Source organism: Chrysemys picta, chromosome 7 (genome assembly GCF_011386835.1).
Source record: "Chrysemys picta bellii isolate R12L10 chromosome 7, ASM1138683v2, whole genome shotgun sequence".
NCBI classification, from domain to species: domain Eukaryota; kingdom Metazoa; phylum Chordata; order Testudines; family Emydidae; genus Chrysemys; species Chrysemys picta.
The window spans coordinates 47853548-47870681 of record NC_088797.1 but is presented as its reverse complement, the minus strand read 5'-3'; the positions used below and the strand labels follow the sequence as shown (position 1 = coordinate 47870681).

At 53.8% G+C, this 17134-nt stretch overlaps 2 protein-coding genes across 3 annotated transcripts in view; one reads left to right on the top strand and one right to left on the bottom strand.

The window, feature by feature from the left end:
• The window catches only part of GRM2 (glutamate metabotropic receptor 2), a 78590-nt gene that overhangs the window by 29902 nt on the left and 31554 nt on the right, over window positions 1-17134 (bottom strand). For both annotated transcript variants that reach the window (XM_005285275.3, XM_005285274.4), the window contains exon 2: window positions 8425-9060. In XM_005285275.3, coding sequence (XP_005285332.2) covers window positions 8425-8961 — 537 coding nt within the window. In that variant the 5' untranslated portion in view covers window positions 8962-9060. The remainder of the gene's footprint in view (window positions 1-8424; window positions 9061-17134) is intronic.
• LOC122174824 (IQ domain-containing protein F5) lies at window positions 892-2449 on the top strand. Its single transcript, XM_065552754.1, has 2 exons — window positions 892-1071; window positions 1901-2449. Exons 1-2 carry the CDS (start codon window positions 892-894, stop codon window positions 2396-2398), a joined length of 678 nt encoding a protein of 225 aa, XP_065408826.1. The 3' UTR covers window positions 2399-2449.

The window sequence follows — 17134 nt, the reverse complement described above, 5'->3', positions numbered from 1 at the left end:
GAGTGTAGCTCTCTCAGGACACAGCAGGGGGATCCACTGGAGGAGAAGCCTAGGGTTGATGTGGAGAAGCCTAGGTTTGACTGACTCCACCTGCCTCCTTACTCTCAGTGAGGCAATCTCTTGTTCAGGATGGGGTCCACTGCCTGCCTTCACTCCCCCTCCATTGCATTCAACTCTCCAGCACTAAATTCCCTGCTTCTCCTCAACCCACCCCCACCCCTGAGCGAAGAGGCTGATCATGGAAGGGTTATGTTTCCACCCAAACCAGGAAGAGGATATGGAAAGATTTTCTAATGTGCCTGGTACCAGCCTTTGGGACCAACACCGTCGGGTGGGTGCGATCGCACTGACTGCAGAAGGGCTGAAGCTGTCGATGATGAGGGTGCTAATGAATAAACTTGCAATTAAACTAAATAACTGGGGTTGCCGCCTGTAGACAATGCCCACCAAAGTCAATGCAGCCAGGCCAAGCCCTGGGATTGGATTTCTCTCCCCTGGGGCAGGTTATCCCCAAACTGTCCGTCCTCTGCAGCAGCTGGCACCAGCCCCTGGATTAACTGGTGCACTAGTCCGATCCCAACTGGGCAGTCCCATGTCTCCACCTGTCTCTGTGTACGTCCGCCTGTCTCTAGGAGCCAAGCTCTGCTCTCAGTTACACCTATCTCTGAGGCAGACTGCAGCACACCCAGTCTGCCTGGCTCTAGCTCCCACACCTGTTCTTTTGGATCCCTGACAAGCTCGGGGAAAGTCAGGGTAACACCGGCAGGTGCTGACGAGGGGAAGCCTCACTGATGGGCGGTGGGGACTTTTCACCTTCACTGGGCTGCAGTTGTCAGCCCTGCGACCTCCCTCCCATCCTTACGCTGAGCAGCTCTTCTCTTTCCTTCCTCCATGGCGGGCGTGAAGGCTCTGGAGGGCAGCCCCAGGAAGAAGCCTGATGCCAAGGCGCTGAAGAACTCCATGGTCAGAGACTCTGCCCTGGGAGGCGGCGATGATGCTCAGAGGCAGCTCTTGGCAGCTCCAGACTCCCTGCAGCAGCTGGGTGCTCCAGATCAGGCAGCAGCTATGGACGTGAGTATCCTCCATCTCACAGGCGGGATTTCTTTGACTCCGAACCCCCAGGCACAGCTCAGTGGGGGTTGCGGGTGTCACCCAGCACGGATCTGCCCCCTGACAGCTCCCTTCATATCACTTTTAAAGACGCCCCCCCCCCCACTCTGGAAGCCAAAGGGGGCTTAGGCAAAAGCTGGCAAGAGCTGAATGGCCAGTGCCAAGACATGTAGCATGACCAGTGGAACTGGGGAAACTGGGTCAGATTTCAGGGGGAGCCTGGCTCGGAGCAGCCTCTCTTCTCTGAACAGCTCCAGGAATCCTTCCGGTTCTCTGTGATGGTCTTTTTCTGCCAGGCCTGGAAAGCCGGTCCTGGTTCTCCATTTCCACTCCTCCCAGTGCAGAGCACAGAGGCAGGCCCGGACATTCCTTCAGAGCCGCAACAGCCCCAACACTCTCCCAGCATCTCCACCAACAGGCCGAGCGGGATTCCGCCTTCTCCAGTGACTGGCCAGCCAAAACAACAGCTCACCCCATGGGCGTTGGAGACCCCTCCTGCAGGCTCAGGCTGGTATTTTAAGTCCCTATAGGGCTCCCCGAAAGTGGCAGTGCGCATGGTACTGTGTCAGCAGCTTCACAGATTTGTGATTGGTCGCTCGGCTGGATCAATCCCAATGAGGCAGCTAGTTTTGGCTGGTCTCTTAGGTGCCCATTTATGGCCTATGTGGACACCTATGTTTAGGCAAAAAGATGTTCAATAAACATAAAGTGGGTGTCATGTCCCCTTCTAGGGCCTAGGCCACATAGAAGGTAGCAACCTACTACTGCTGTCAGATAATGGAACTTTTCCTTTAGCTCAAGCAATAGAAATCTGTGCTTTAGTGGCTACCTCTCCCGTAGCAACAGATGGTTTCCTGTCTTCTCTTCACAGCAGAAAGCAATCTCTCCCCCTCTCTCCCCCTCACCAGAGAAGGACCCCAGCAGCAAATCTGCCATTGCCATCCAGTCGTGGTGGCGGGGGGTGCTCACCCGGCGAACGGTGCGCCAAGCGACGCTCTGCGTGCTGGTGATCCAGAGGTGGTGGCGCCGGGTCTCATTCTGGCAGCAGGAGGAGAGGCGGGTCACGGCGCTGGCAATGTACGTGAGGCCCATGAGAGCTACCGTCCTCCTGCAATCACTGGTCAGGATGTGGCGTGCAAGGAGCCAGTACAAGAAGTACCAGAGGGCAGTCCTGGTCATCCAGAACAAGTGGCGGCACTACGCCTGCCGGAGAGAGGCTGCAGTGTTTGCAGGGAGCAGCCTGGCAGACGGGGGGGTGGACCTGAACATTGAGATTATTGTTGGTTAAGCCGACTCTGTTAAAGCCGTGGGAAAGGCTCCATGCAGAGACAAGCACAGAGAGTGAAATAAACACGTTCCCTGGGAAGCGAAATCCCAGTCAGGAAGTGCTTTCCAGTGAATTCCCGGGGCGAGCAGGCAGGCAGCAGGCCTCTGAAAGTGGACAGGCCAAGCTGGCATACAAAGGCGCGATCCAAGCCACTGTAGGCCTTGCGAGGAAGGTCACGTTGGGAATCTAGCACCTCACCGGGTAGCATAGGCAGCCGTCCATTCCGGGGCTGTTTACTCCATGCCAAGACCTAGAGAGCCCAGGCCTCAGTCTGCATCCACCAGTCTCAAGAACTTTGTATTGCTCACAGCAGAGCCCTGTGACTTCCACCAGCCCAGTTCTGGGGTAGCCTCTGAGACCTTATCTGCTCATGAGTACGTTGGGGTGGCTTCTGAGACCTTATCCACCCAGTGGCCTCCAAGATCTCATTCCCTCAGTTCCTAAGAATTCAGCTCGACTCTGAACTCCTCACTGAGGTTTCTTTATTGGCATGCAATCAAACGACACTTGAGTTGAGTAGCCTCAAGAGTAGAGAGTGGGAACAGGGCATACCACCCCCACCCAAAGTTACACAGCAAACTTCTTTCTTTATAGACGTTTCCAGATTAAACTGCATTTACTATACACTGCATCACACGTTTAAGGATTGGCTGTACAATCCCCGTACAGCATGCTCTGTCCACGCACGACTTACTCTTTACATCATCTTTATGGTCCCAATTTATCTTGTTGATTGTTATCTTGGCCATTGTAAATGGTTCCCTGGGGGTTCACCCTTGTCTTAGCTAGTGCAGACATTCTGTTTCCAGGCTGCTGATCCATTTACCTCCCTAATCCTGTCTTCTGAGAAATGAGGTTTCACCCATGTCTAATTATTCATGTCAAGCCAGGCCTACAACCACTTATAAGAAAATCACCTCACCTGCACTGCCATGCAGCCACCTCTGGGGTGAAACATGGCAGCTGTTTTTAACAGTGGACAGTCACACTAACCAACAGGTTAACTTAGGGAGTGCAGGAGAATACCACATCCAGGTGGAACTGCAGGGGAAATTTTGGCCTCGTCCTTAGCTAGGAGACTGCCAAGGAAACCCTGTACCCTGCAGGAAGGAACCATGTGACACAATGCCCTGTTTTTGTGCTAGTAGGTCGCTCTCCTCTGGCTGAATCGGGACTGAGTGAATACCCAGGGGGCACTGTGCTGGTTAGATTCCAACCGCTTGTGGTTCATAAAGATTCCTCATTAAATTTAGGGTCCTGGCTATTGGCAATTACCTCCTGTTCCCTAAATTCCAGCCCCTCCACATCACTGTCGTGCACTGCTGCAGAAGAGGCTGATTACCAGGTGGTGGGAGTGATCTGAATGTACACAAGGCCAGATCCAATCCTGGTAGAAATCAGCACAGCTGCACTGACTGCGATTCCAAAGATTGAGGGGATAAGTCTGTGAAACGGCTCGAGACCCTGCCAGATGAAAGGCTCTATATGGCGTGAAGGCAAGAAAGCACTACATGGAGTGGGGGCCAGGAACAAGGCGAGTCCATATTAAACAGGGTGCCTGGGCTAAGCAGAAAGGAGGGGTTGTGGGTGCAATTTGCCCCTATGCAGAAGATCAGCCCAATGCTACAGCTTAGTAAGTGGCAGAGGCCCATGCTGAGTCTGCAAAGGGGTCAGTGACTTATGCAGCCCTTTTAGAGCCAAGTGGGTGAATGACCAGGGGAGGTGGTAGTTATGAGACACCCAACCATCCCCTCAGCCCCAAGCTAATGGAGTTTTCAGTGAAGTGAAAGAAGGGGGAAAGTCCAGAGATCCCAAGGTATTTAGGACCCTTGAAATTAATGGAAGTTAGGAGCCTAAACACCTTGGAAGATCTGGGCCAAAACCAGCATCTTGGCCAGCAATAACCTCAGCAGCAGACTGGAAAAAAACAGGTGCTACAGGGAGTGATGCTGGTGACTTGGGGAGTGATACCCTTTTGTGACTCTGCCATAGGGGGCACTGTGCTGCTGGCAATGCCACCTTTCAGAGGAGTGCTCCCCAACCACTCATGACTGATAAAAACCTCGTCTTGCTTTTCACAAGAACAGGGCAGCATCAGCCTCCGCATCTGAGCAAACTTCCCACCAGTAACTGCATCCTGCTGCCCTAACCACTCCTGCTCGCTTCTCCCAGCAGGCTGAACTGGCTCCAGTGTCTCGCCTAGCTGGCTTCGAACAGCTGCTGTGTTCCACCCGAGGTGGCTACATCTCAGCGTTGGTGCACAATTCCTGTATATCCAGCTAGCAGTCACATCCTGCGGCATTAATCCAGATTACACCCACAGAGCCGTAACAGAGAGCAATGCTGGGTGCCTGCGGTCTGTGAAAATGCTTTGGAGGCCCTTCTGGATAATAGAGACTAGCATTAGCTATGAACTTGGAAACAAGAAAACATGCAGCACTGACTTTTCCTCCAGGAGGGGCTGCAGGGAGCTAGGTGAATTATACCTGCCGAAGGTGTCTGGCATAGCAGACAGGCAAGGAGAGATCCAACCCTGCACTGCTCTGGAAACATATAGGGGCCGATACAGGCACCATGTGTAGCTGGGAGAGAATACCCCCTACACAGGCACAGCATAGGGCTGAGTGCCTGGGGCTGCTCTAATCTACACTTGGGGCCCCACTGCCCTGCATCTGAGCTCACAGCCACCTTTGGCCCGGTGCTGGGCAGGCTGCACTCTCCTTACACTCAGCTACTGGTCCTCAAGCCAGCCTGCAGAACGAGGGGCTGCTGCTCCCAGAAGGGAGTGTTGAGAGAGAGAGGGAGAGCACCCAGTGAGGAAAGAGCGGGGAGCGCGTGTGCCGCTGTTGGGGTGGGGGAACGTCCTAATTCAATGCAGGCCTCAGAAATGTGATGTCTCAGCTGGATCAAACCTGGAGCTCTCTGTGCGAAGCCCAGGGGAGACTGCAAGCATGCTCTGCTTTATTGCAGCCTGGAGGAGATGCACGCAGAGCTAGGAAAGCCCAGAATTATTAATAAACGGCTCCGTGTTCTCCTCAGTGCCGTGCAGCTCTGTCCCCAGCCCTGGACAGTGTCTGCAACTGCAGCTAATTAGCTGCTTCTTTTTAATGAGCTGCCTAATGATCTCACTGCCAATCTCCCTCTCCTTTTGTCTGCCCAGCGATGGATTTACCCACCTTCTGGGCTGTCGATGTATCTAATTGCCTGTCTGTCTGGCCCCATCATCATTTCTATCTGTCCATCCATCCCTCCCCCATCCCTTTCTTTCCTTCCCCTCCTCCTTTTTCTCTTGCTCCATCTACAATAGCTTCAAAGAGAAAATGCTCCCTTTACTTCCTGCAGCCCCATTGGAATGCTATTCATGGCACTTCAAACATATATTACAGCTGACCATCCAGCTCCTGCACCCCCATCTTTTCAGCTCCTGCAGCCTCTCCCTGCTCTTTGGCCCACCTCCCTTTTCTCCTGCCTTGTTTCCCTTCCCCACTTCCTGCTTGTCCCCCCGTCCCCATCCCTGCAGACCCCTTGGTTCAGGGCCGAGGGCTCCCTGGCAGCCTGGCTCAGGGGGACATCATCTTGAGCTGGAAGGGAAAGGAGAGCTGCTCGCCCCAGCTGTGCAGCAATCTGCTTGGGAGGGGAATCCAGGGAGTAAATAAAGAAGGCCCTGCAGGAAGGGAAGGTGGATGGCTGGCACAATCTCGCGGGACTAGAGGTGTGGGGGTTTAGGGATGCTGCCTGGCATTCACCCACTCGGGGAGGGAGTGGGGCTATAAATGAATGAAGGTCTCCTTTCTTTTCTGTGTCTCTTCGCCAGCCAGCCAGGGTTCCAGCTCCCACCCTGGGCCTGCGTCTCAGCGACTCTGGCCGAGCTACCCCAAGGGGAGGCGTTTGGCCCAGGAGGCCTGAGGGAAAGCGGCTGATGCTAGCGACAGATGGTGGAGTCTCAGGTGTGCTCGGTGGGGCCCCCTGGTGGCCCCTCCCGCAGGGAGGCAATTGGGGTCAGAGCTGAGGTAGAGCATGAGAGCAGGGGAAGGGAGAGAAGGGCTGTGAATGGGCACCGGTGGGGCCCCCCCACACACACCTTTTGCAAGCAGCAGCTCAGGGCTCTGCTGAATGAATGGCTCTCCCACGCAGGCCTGCTGCAAGGAGCCAGCTCTGCTCAGACTCTCGGCTCAGTTTCTTGCATGCCTGGCTCAGTGCCCCAAAGCCCTGGCACCAGGCTGGCTGCCATGCCGGCTCACCTAGCCACGCTTCCTGCTCCCCCTGGGCCAGGCTTTGAATGGGATGATGAGAGATTAATTTGCATTAATTACAACATTAATGCAGCACAGAGAGGCTTGGGAGCAGCAGCTAAGTACTGTGGTGGTCGGGAGGGCGGGCTATTGAGTGCTTCGGGATCTAGGCCCCCACTAACCTGCGTGGAATCGGGGTGTGTGGGGGAAGGGGCTCTCCATGAGAGGGAGGCATCGTGGCGGGGCAGGGAAGGCACAACGTGGCTGCTGTGCTATAAAAAGCCCATCCCCTCCCAGGCAGGGAGCTGAGTTAGGCTGAGTTTAACATCATGGCCACAGCAAGGAGAGAGGGCTTGGAAAATACTAGTGTGTGGACGAGGTCAGGGCAAGTCACAGGGCCTGTGCTTGGGAAGAGTTCAAAGGCATTCGGTGTTCAACATATGGGGTATACACGTCTGCTACAAGCACACACCAGGTCTCAGGGTGTGACCTCCACACCACATGCCACATCACTGTTCCAGGGGTCTGAGCGCATGGGTGTGAATTCTGCACCACGTGCCATATCACCCTCCCAGGGGTCTGAGCATCCGGGTGTATGACCTCCACACCATGTGTCACATCCCCATCCCAGGATCTGAACATACAGGTTCCGGGACCTCCATGCCATGTGCCACGTCACCATCCCAGGGATCTGACCATAAAGGTGTGACCTCCACGCCATGTGCCACATCACCATCCCAGGGATCTGAGTGTAAGGGTGTGACCTCTGCACCACATGCCACATCACCATCCCAGGGATCTGAGCGTATAGGTCTGACCATCGCACCACATCACCATCCCAGAGGTCTGAACGTATGGGGTGTGACCTCCACACCACATGCCACACCACGTCCACTCTGCCTGGGCTGACATGCCTGGATCTCTCACAAGCCCAAAGAGAATTTTAGGTTCCTAAAAGGCAGGAGAGGCTGCAGTTAAACTGACAGGCCCCAAGCCGGCACTGTGTCACCAAGGAATGTCTGTGGCTCTTTCTTCCCCTGCGACGCGAACCGTGCTTTCCATTGTACGGGCAGGAGAGTGATGAGTGGCACGGGTGTGCACACATGGGAACAGGGGCAAACCCACACTGGGTCAGGAGGAGGCCGATTTCTAAATGGTAAATTGGGCAATAAAGAAATCAGCATATGCCAGGGGCAATGAGAGAGCCAGGTGTGAGGCTGCACCATCCTCTCAGGCTGGGGGGTGGGTGGTGGAGCACACAGGGTAGGTTAAGCCAGATACGCTCACTCCTTGGGGGTGGGCAAGGGTCACACCCATGCGCTCATTCCCTGGGACAGTGATGCGCTCCGTGGTGTGGAGGTCACACCCATATGCTCAGACCCCTGCTTATCCCCCAAACAGGTACAGAAGGGATGGCTGCACCTCACACCCCTTCAAATCCAACCAGCTAGGTCTCCAACAGCCATCTAGTCCTTGGCCTCTCTGCTGAGACTATGCCAGCGAGCACCAGCTCTTGTGATGCGAGCACCTGGGGACCAGGATCTGGATTGAGACCCCACACACAAACTCATTGCACATACTGTAGAAAACCACGTAGCCAGCCGAGTGTAATGACATTCACTCTCTGCCAACCAGAGCTAGATTCAGACTGGCCACACAGAGGTCACCTTATATCCCACTGCCAGTGGCCTGGGCCTCAATGCCCCCTCATTCTAATCCCCATGGCCCCAGCTTGCCCTATAGTGCACATAGTACCTGGATGGAGACGTCGCTGTAGGAGCCCCCGATGACCCCGGTAATTGCCATGGGAACGTCATCGTGGATGGCGTAGGAGCCGTCAGGGCAGATGTGTTCGGAGCCATCCACTCGGGTCAGGGAGGCGCGGACAAAATCCAGAGACTGCTCCAGGGCGTAGGTGTCCTTGGAGCAGGTGTCCAGGATGTGGGCCCCCAGCGTGATCCCTGGCAGGATGCGCTGATCTTTGTTGATCTCGTCCAAGGCGAAGAGCATGGCCTCGAGGCGCTGGATCCCTCGGTGCTCATTGATCTTGCCGCACTCCTCGTTGGAGCTACCTTTCTCATGCACCGGGAACAGCCCCCCAATGACCAGGTCCCCTTCCGTGCTGATCTCCTTCTTGGCCACTGTGCTGTAGCTGGGATTTGGGCTGCTGGCGAGGCACGTGGCGGCATGCAGCAGCCAAAGCCACAGGGGGACAGAGAGCCCCATGGCCCTGTCCCTGTGGAGTGAGGAGAGCCACCAGGCGGCACTGGTCAAAGCGCTGGCCTCTGGCATCCGAGCATTAGCAACAGGCGGCTGAGCTGCAGCTGGCAGGTTACAGCGCGGAGGTCAGTGGGGACCCATCGCCCGGGGAGGAGGACAAGTGCTCAGCACCTGTAGGGGCAGAGGGAGCAGATCGACAGTCATACGTCTGGAGGAAAGAGTTGCTAGGAGCCTGCACTAGGGCTGTGACAGCAGGATGGGCAGGGGGGTTACCCCTGCCCCCAAGGGCCTTGGATACCACCACTGGTCCCAACACTACCTGCTCTGGGGCAACTCTATGCCAGCCTCTCACTGCATTTCAATCACCGTGGCTGTCGCTGGGACAGCCGTACATGCCCTGGGATTGGCCAGACAGTCACTGTCCAGGAACCTGGCCTGGAATGGGTCCCTCAGCTGGGCACTGACAGCCTGTGCCACCTACACCTGCTCCGCTGTTCCAGAGCACATGTGGGCAGGGCCGAGACGTGGGAGGAGCTCAGGAATATACACCTGGGGCCCAGGTGGAGCCCCGCTGCACAAGGCAGCCCTGGAGCAGGTAGGTGTCTGCTTGGCTGCCCCCCTGCACTCCCTCGCCCTCTGGGTCAGACACTTTCCTCCTTTCTCCATCTCTGTTCCCCATTCTCCATTTCACCGCCTTTCCCTGCCTCCCCCCGAGGCTGTTCTCACCTCCCCAGTGACTCACCCACCCATGATCCCACCCCAGGAGAAGCCACCTCTGCTCTGCCTCATCAGGAGGGTTCCAGGAATACGGCTGCTGGCCCCAGACTGTCAGGCTCTGAGATTCCCCCTCCCCACTGGGCCTTGCTTTTCCTTCTCTCTTTAGAGGCTGCTGGATGGGCAGGGGCAGCAGCAGTCGGGGCTGAAACCTGCCCTAGGAGACGTGTGCCCCCACCCACCCACTAGAGCAGACATTCCCTTGGGTGCTGTGACATGGACCCTGCCCTTCACCAGACAGGAGCATTCCCCAGCTTTCTGCAGGGAGGCAAAGGGGTGAGTTCAGAGCCAAGAGGATGTGACAGCTCCAGCTGCAGTCTGGTACTTCCAGGACAGCAAAGAGAGAGGGAGAGACACAGAGAGAGAAACTCAGTTTATACTTCTGACAACACTTTTAAAAACATTGTTTGTGTATTGGAAAAATATCAGAGGGAGATAGACAGAGGCATGGTCCACGATTCATGGGTTTGTCCCAGCTGTGCGCCACACACCGACCAAGAAGGAGGCAAAAGTGCCTTTCTGCTTTACCAACCCTGGGCTCTGCCGGGGGCCAGCTCACTCTTCAGCCCAAGTTTTAAGCAACCTCGAGGTTGCTCTAATTTATGCTGGCTGGTAATGGCCCCCATGGGCTATGCTGGCAGCAAGGGATTGCTGGAGTGCAATTCATCTGGCTGTTATTATTCATCATGTTTACTGCGGGAGGACCGTGGGGGCCCCATTGTGCTAGACACTGCAGCAAACCCACAGTAGCAGGCAGTCCCTCCCGCAAAGAGCTTGCACTTTAGCCATGCCCTCCATGCGGAGAGGCAAACCAGAGCCAGTATCGAGCTGGCTGGATCGGCCACCTTTCCGGCCCCTTGGCACAGCCAGAGTGGGGCAAAGTGGCCAAAATGGAGCTGAGGAATCGGCCTTAGGAATCAGAATCAGGGAGACAATGAAGCCATTGTTTGAGCCTTCCTCATTCCCCATATGACTTGTGCTGCTTCATGCAGGACCTGCCCCCGGGACTCGACAGGGAGCTCGGACGACTGGCACTGCTAAATGGCATGTTGTCAGCTCGCGCCAGGCATGCCAGGCCCCTCAGTAAGTGTCTAGCCAGGCAGAGAGGAGAGCTGCTGTGAGAGGACATCCTCCAGCTCCACTGCCCCCCAAAAATCTCTCACCACCTTGGCACCCTGAGGGCAGGATTAGCACTTGGCACCAGCACCAAGGGCAGAAGCTCTGTGCCCGCCAGCACCAGGCGGTGAAATTGATATCTGATCACACCTCTCCGCTCAGCTCCATGGCCTGTTAATGTGCGTAAAATGAAATCTCCTTTAAGCAGCTATTTACTGTGGGAGCGCTCAGACTGGCCTCCAGCCGGATTGGACATTAATTGATCTCCCTCCTAGATCTTTAGCTGGGCGGTGCATGTTCCCATGCGTACATCCATACTCCCATGCAGATGTGCGTACAGCTAGGAATAGGTGTAGTGTGTATATTGGTATGTGCACATGATGGGTGTATTTGTTGTGCAGGGCTGTATGATTGTGTGTGTACCAGTGAACATAAGTGCATGTGTGAGAGCAGATGTGCATGTGAGTACGTTTGCACCAGCACATCCGTGCTCATGTCCGAAGGGGAGTGCACAGGCAGGTGTGGGCAGGGCTGCATGTTGGCACATATCGGCTTGTGTGTGGTTGCATGTGTGTTAAAAAAGCACATGTGTGGTTTCTGTGCTTGGATGTCAGGGTGTGCACCATGTATATGTAGCTTGGCTTTTAGTCTCCTCCGTGCATGTGCATTAATGATTTATGGAGATATACCTATCTATCTCATAGAACTGGACGGGACCCTGAAAGGTCATTGAGTCCAGCCACCTGCCATCACTAGCAGGACCAAATACTGATTTTGCCCCAGATCCCTAAGTGGCCCCCTCAAGGATTGAACTCACAATCCTGGGTTTAGCAGACCAATGCTCAAATACCTGAGCTATCCCTCCCCCTGAGATTTAGTATGATAATAATTTTAGAGGGCTGTTAAACCATGTCCTTCAGGGTTTAAGCCAATCTCTAGCTGTTAGAGACCAGGAACAGACCTAGGTGGGAGTAGATTATCCCACTTCTGCTACTGCAGGGTCCTCATATCTTCCTCTGCTATATCTGGGGCTGCCCCCCGAGACAGGACACTGATCTAGACGTACCCACAGCTGGATCAGAGCCGATTATCCCTATGTTCCTATCTGCGTAGTTTAGTCAATGGATCGTCTGTGCTACAAACCACAGAAAGATCTTTCTGTGGAAGCTGCCCCAGAGAGTCCGAGGGGAGTTGATCACAGAGAACGGGAGCCAGGGGTTCTGAGCAGAGATATTTGGTGTTTTCCTGTGTGTGTGTGTGTATATATATTTGTGCTATGTCAATGATCTTGCGACAGGCACATGAGGTCCAAGTAAGCCTGTGTATGGGATTTTGGGGCAGGGGATGGGTGAGTATTACATCCGTGTGTGGTGTGTGCGCATGCACCTGGCATACGTCAAGGGCTGCATATGCAGCCATGGTTTTGTATGACTGTGGATTCAGACATGTGTGATTTTGTCTGTGTGTGCCTGTAAACACGTGCAGATTTGCGGGAGTGTGCAGATTCTCAATGCACGTGGCTCTTTCTTCATACATACACTTGACTACATACATGTATAGATTTGCGAGAGTGCAGATTCACACATACATGCGGGTGTGGTCTGTGTGTATGTGTGGGGATCTGTGTGAGTATGTTAATCCATACACGCGTGGATTTTGTGTGTGTGTGGATTCGGACATACCTGTGGTTCTGCCTGGGTGGGTACAGACATGCGTATGGATTCAGAGCATCTCCAAATCCAACCCCTCACTACATGTGTTCTGGCAAATGAGCTGCATACACCTACACATGTGGTGAATACCTGTTCGATTGATTCCTTTAGCAGAGAAGAGGCAAAACAGCTCAATAGGGGACAACGATCTACTAATTGTTCGATTCTAGAATTAAAACCGCATTAAGAAGAAAGTGTTTCTGTTTATAGCCAAGGAGCGACTTAAAGAAACGATCAGAATCAATTTGACTGACCCACTGGCAGGAACTAGAAGGAAGCAGCCGCCAGCCCTTCAGGGGAGAAACAGAAAGCGGGCTGAAAGCAAAGAGACAGCAAACAAAGAGTCGATGTTGCCTCTCACTTCTCATTTCTCACCACTCTTAGTTAATTTCACACCTGGGCACGGCCCAACGCAGAGACAGGGAAGGCCTGGCTGGCACCAGGATGGCAGCCTCAGGCTGTAAAAGATCCTTCCGTTCCCCACCCTCTGTGACACTGGCAGGCCAGGTGCCAGCTCATGCCAAGGCCCCTAGACCACACTGAACATTGATGAACGCAGAGCTGGAAACCAGTCTGGCTCACCTGTGTGTTAGCATTGTTTAAACAGGAATTAGATTAGAGAGATGTGTTTAATATTGGGAGTTTATGAAACACTTCATTATATCTACTGGGCCAGACTCATTCCACCTCCCTGCTTAGCCTGGCCCATAGCACGGAGGGGAATTCACCCAGAAGGCTGCCAGCACTTGCCAAGTTTGCACAGGGGGCGGGGATGAAGGGGGCTGCTGAGGGAATGTACTGAATCAGTACCTATCAGCTGCCCTGGTACAGCAGGGAGACTACGCTTGACTCTCAGGTATTTGCAATAGTTTGCTGTTGATGGCGGCATTGCGTGGTCACTCGGATACCCTGGGGAGAGCCTGAGATGAACGGATGTAAGACAGACCGACCGACCGAGAACTTAAGAAAGCAGAGCTCAGGTGCCCAGGCTGTGTCAGAAAAAGGAAGAGAACTCAGTTCTCCCGACAGCCAGCCATATGCGCTCACCAAGGCAATACACTGTCTCGCTAGGCATTAGTCCATCATGTTCCACAGGTAGATAGATTCCAAGGTCAGAAAGGATTATATTATAATCATAGGTTTCAGAGTAGCAGCCGTGTTAGTCTGTATCCGCAAAAAGAAGAACAGGAGTACTTGTGGCACCTTATAGACTAACAAATTTATTAGAGCATAAGCTTTCGTGGACTACAGCATCCGAAGAAGTGGGCTGTAGTCCACGAAAGCTTATGCTCTAATAAATTTGTTAGTCTCTAAGGTGCCACAAGTACTCCTGTTCTTCTTATTATAATCATGTAGACTGGCCTCCTGCATAACCCATAGAACTTCCCCCGCCATAGCTGCTGTTTGAACTGCAGCTTCTCTCTGGGAAGAGCATCCACTCTTGAATTAAAAATTGCCAGTGATGGAGAATCCACCATGCCCCTTAGTCAGCCTTTCCAATGGTTAGTCAGTCAGTGGGAAGGACTGAAGGGCCGGCTCCTTGCACAGAGATGCAGGAGACACTTCGGCCTTGTAGAGCTTGCTGGGGACGTTCTGGGCCAGTTACTCAGTGTCCTGCTCAAAGAGGCAGAGCTGGGGACAAGCCCAAGTAGCCCCGATGGAACAGCTTGGCTGAAGAGGCCACGTGGGGAGGCAGGGGAAAGGGATCGAGAACTGTTGGCCTGGGTCAAGAGCAAATAGGTAGAAAACGAGATGCAGGCAACAGGCGTATCGGACACATGTGCTTCAGCGGGGTCAACCCCTGGGCTCACTGCTCAGCCCCCACTCAAGCAAAACCTCAGAGGGGCCTGATTCTGATCTCACGCACCCCAGCACAAACCCACTCATGTCAATGGGAGCCGTGAGGGTCAATTCTTCTCTAAACCAGCACAAAGCCTGGTGACAGGATGAAGAGGAGATAGCTGCTGCGCGAGGGAATAGCCAGCATGTAGGAATGAACTATCTGCACCTCCTGTCCTGACAGCACACCTCTGACCTACCCCGGAACAGCCCCTGGCAGGAGAGGTGCTTTGTGGGGGTCACCCAGACCAGTGAGGGGCCATGTCCCCGCCTGCCCTATAACCCCAGGTGCTTCTGTGCTATGCAGCTTCAGCTCAGAGTCGAGCCACCAGCCATCTGCTCAGAGCACAATGGCCTGACCCTGGCTTTCCCCAGCCTGGTTACCCCAACAGCCCTTCCAGTCCCGAGTCTCCCCTGCAGTGCCCAGCTCTTCTCACCGGACCTTCCCAGAAGTTCTCAAGTTCACTGCTTCCAAAGAGGCAGAGCACACACCAGCCTGGTAGTTTGGCTGAGGATCTTACCCTTCAGTTTAGTACTCAGCCCTGAGATGGGTTTGTAATAAAACAAGAATAAGTTTATTAACAAGGAGCAGAGATTGAAGGAATCCTGAGGAAGAACAGAAGAGACAGGCATGGGGACAAGGAAAACCAACCCAAACCTGCTTTCTACTGACTTAAGCTTAATTTCAGCAAGTTACAATCTTTGTCTAAGCGTGTTTCACACCTATGATCCATTTCCAACGACTCCTGCCTCCCGGAGTAAGAGGTCCACTTTTCCTGAACTCAGAAGGTGCTGTTCCCCCTTTGTCCCCTAAGTGGTGGATACCCCCAATGTCTTTCAGCAGTTCCTTGTACCCTCAAAGTTTTTCTTTGTTTTCAAAGTCAGGGAGCCTTCCTGGGGACTCGCTTTCCGTGTCCACTGTCCACCAGGGAGCCGACACCATGTTACTTTTTGCAGTCTCCTATGGTTTTACAATATAAATGATCTTCCTGCCAACGAAGAGCCCATTACTCTGGGCCACACCTGGCGTGATTTGCAATCGAGCCCAAGAGGCATTGGCCATTTTCCTTTGTCTGGAAAAAACCTAGTTGGCCTCCTTGGGACTCCAAAAGACAAATCTGAGAGTGTATCTGTAAGTCCACGTACAGCCTTGTTACGTACATTTCACAGCGATATTAAAGACCAGCTTGTTACTACTTTTCAAATGACATATTACAAGCCACCTGTTAAACTAGGGTTATCATATTTAAAAATTAAAAAAAGAGGACACTTCACGGGGCCCTGGCCCCGCCCCTTCCCCACTGGCCCCTCCCCAACTCCACCCCTTCCCCGCCCAACTCCACCTCTTCCCCAAATCCCCGCCCCAACTCCGCACCCTCCCCTGAGCACCCCACATTCCCCCTCCTCCCTCCCAGCCATGTGAAACAGCTGCCCGAGCGCTACCGGCTTCACGGTTTGCTGGGCAGCCCCCAGACCTCCAGACCCTGCATCCCCGGCTGGGTGCTTCCCCAGCACAGCCGGAGCCTGGGAGGGGAAGCGCCCGGCCGGGGGCGCAGGTCTGGGGGCTGCCTGGCAAACCGTGAATCCGGTAGCGCTCGGGCAGCTCGGCTCTTCAGCTACACAAAGCTGAGGTGTCTGGGGGGAGCAGCAGCAGCTGCCGCTGCGGGGAATCCGCCTGCAGCTTGCGGGAGCCACTCAGGTAAGCAGGGGACTGGGGCAGGGATGCCAGCATTTTCCCAGACATGTTCGGCTTTTTGGCAATTCCCCCTGGACGGGGATTTGAGGACCAAAAAGTCGGACATGTCTGGGAAAAGCCGGATGTATGGTAACCCTAGTTAAACAAATATGATGACAGTGTCTGAGGTGTATTAAGCTGGTCAGGCCAGCTGAGTTTTACTGTTAAATAGCAGGGGGCCCCTTCCCATCTGGCAGCAGGGTTCTCTTAAGGTCACTGACTTTCAGCCCTTTGCTTGTGTCAGGCGGCTGCAGCAAATTCCCCTGGTGCTGTGCAAGCAGAAGGAGGCACGGTGAAAACAGTGACTGCAGGCAGTACAACCACCAGGGGAAGGGGAGCATGGGAAGGAGGTGGCACCTGCCACATGGCATCTTCTTATAGCACATATGAAACATTCCAACAAATATATTAATTCTTTGGGTAGATCTATACTTACCTCTGGGTCCGGCGGTAAGCAATCCATCTTCTGGGATCGATTTATCGCGTCTTGTCTAGACGTTATAAATTGATCCCGGATCGATCCCGGAAGTGCTTGCCATCGACGCCGGTACTCCTGCTCTGCGAGAGGAGTACGCGGAGTCGACGAGGGAGCCTGCCTGCCGCATCTGGACCCGCGGTAAGTTCGAACTAAGGTACTTCGACTTCAGCTACGTTATTCACGTAGCTGAAGTTGCATATCTTAGTTCAAAGTGGGGGGTTAGTGTGGACCAGGCCTTTGTTTCAAACAAATTATTTGAGAATAAATCGTGGGAGGTTTCTTGAGGCTTTTTTAACAAGCATTTTCCCCTCCGTGGCCAACAATGTGGCATTGTGTCCTCCATCCTTGAGCAACACCATTTGTTGGTTGCCTTTTCTTTTTTTTCCTTCTTCTAATTTTAAACAGATTTTTTCCCTTCCAAATTAAGCCTCTTTTAAATTAAAAAAACGACTCTCCTTCTGTGCACAAACAAGTGCGGGGGCTGGGGAATCAAAGCCATTTGCAACAGACAGGGATTTTTTTGGCAATAACTGAAGTCTCCTTAGAGATTACTTGTCTTCTCCCGAACAACAGGAGAGTTTTGTTTCCCCA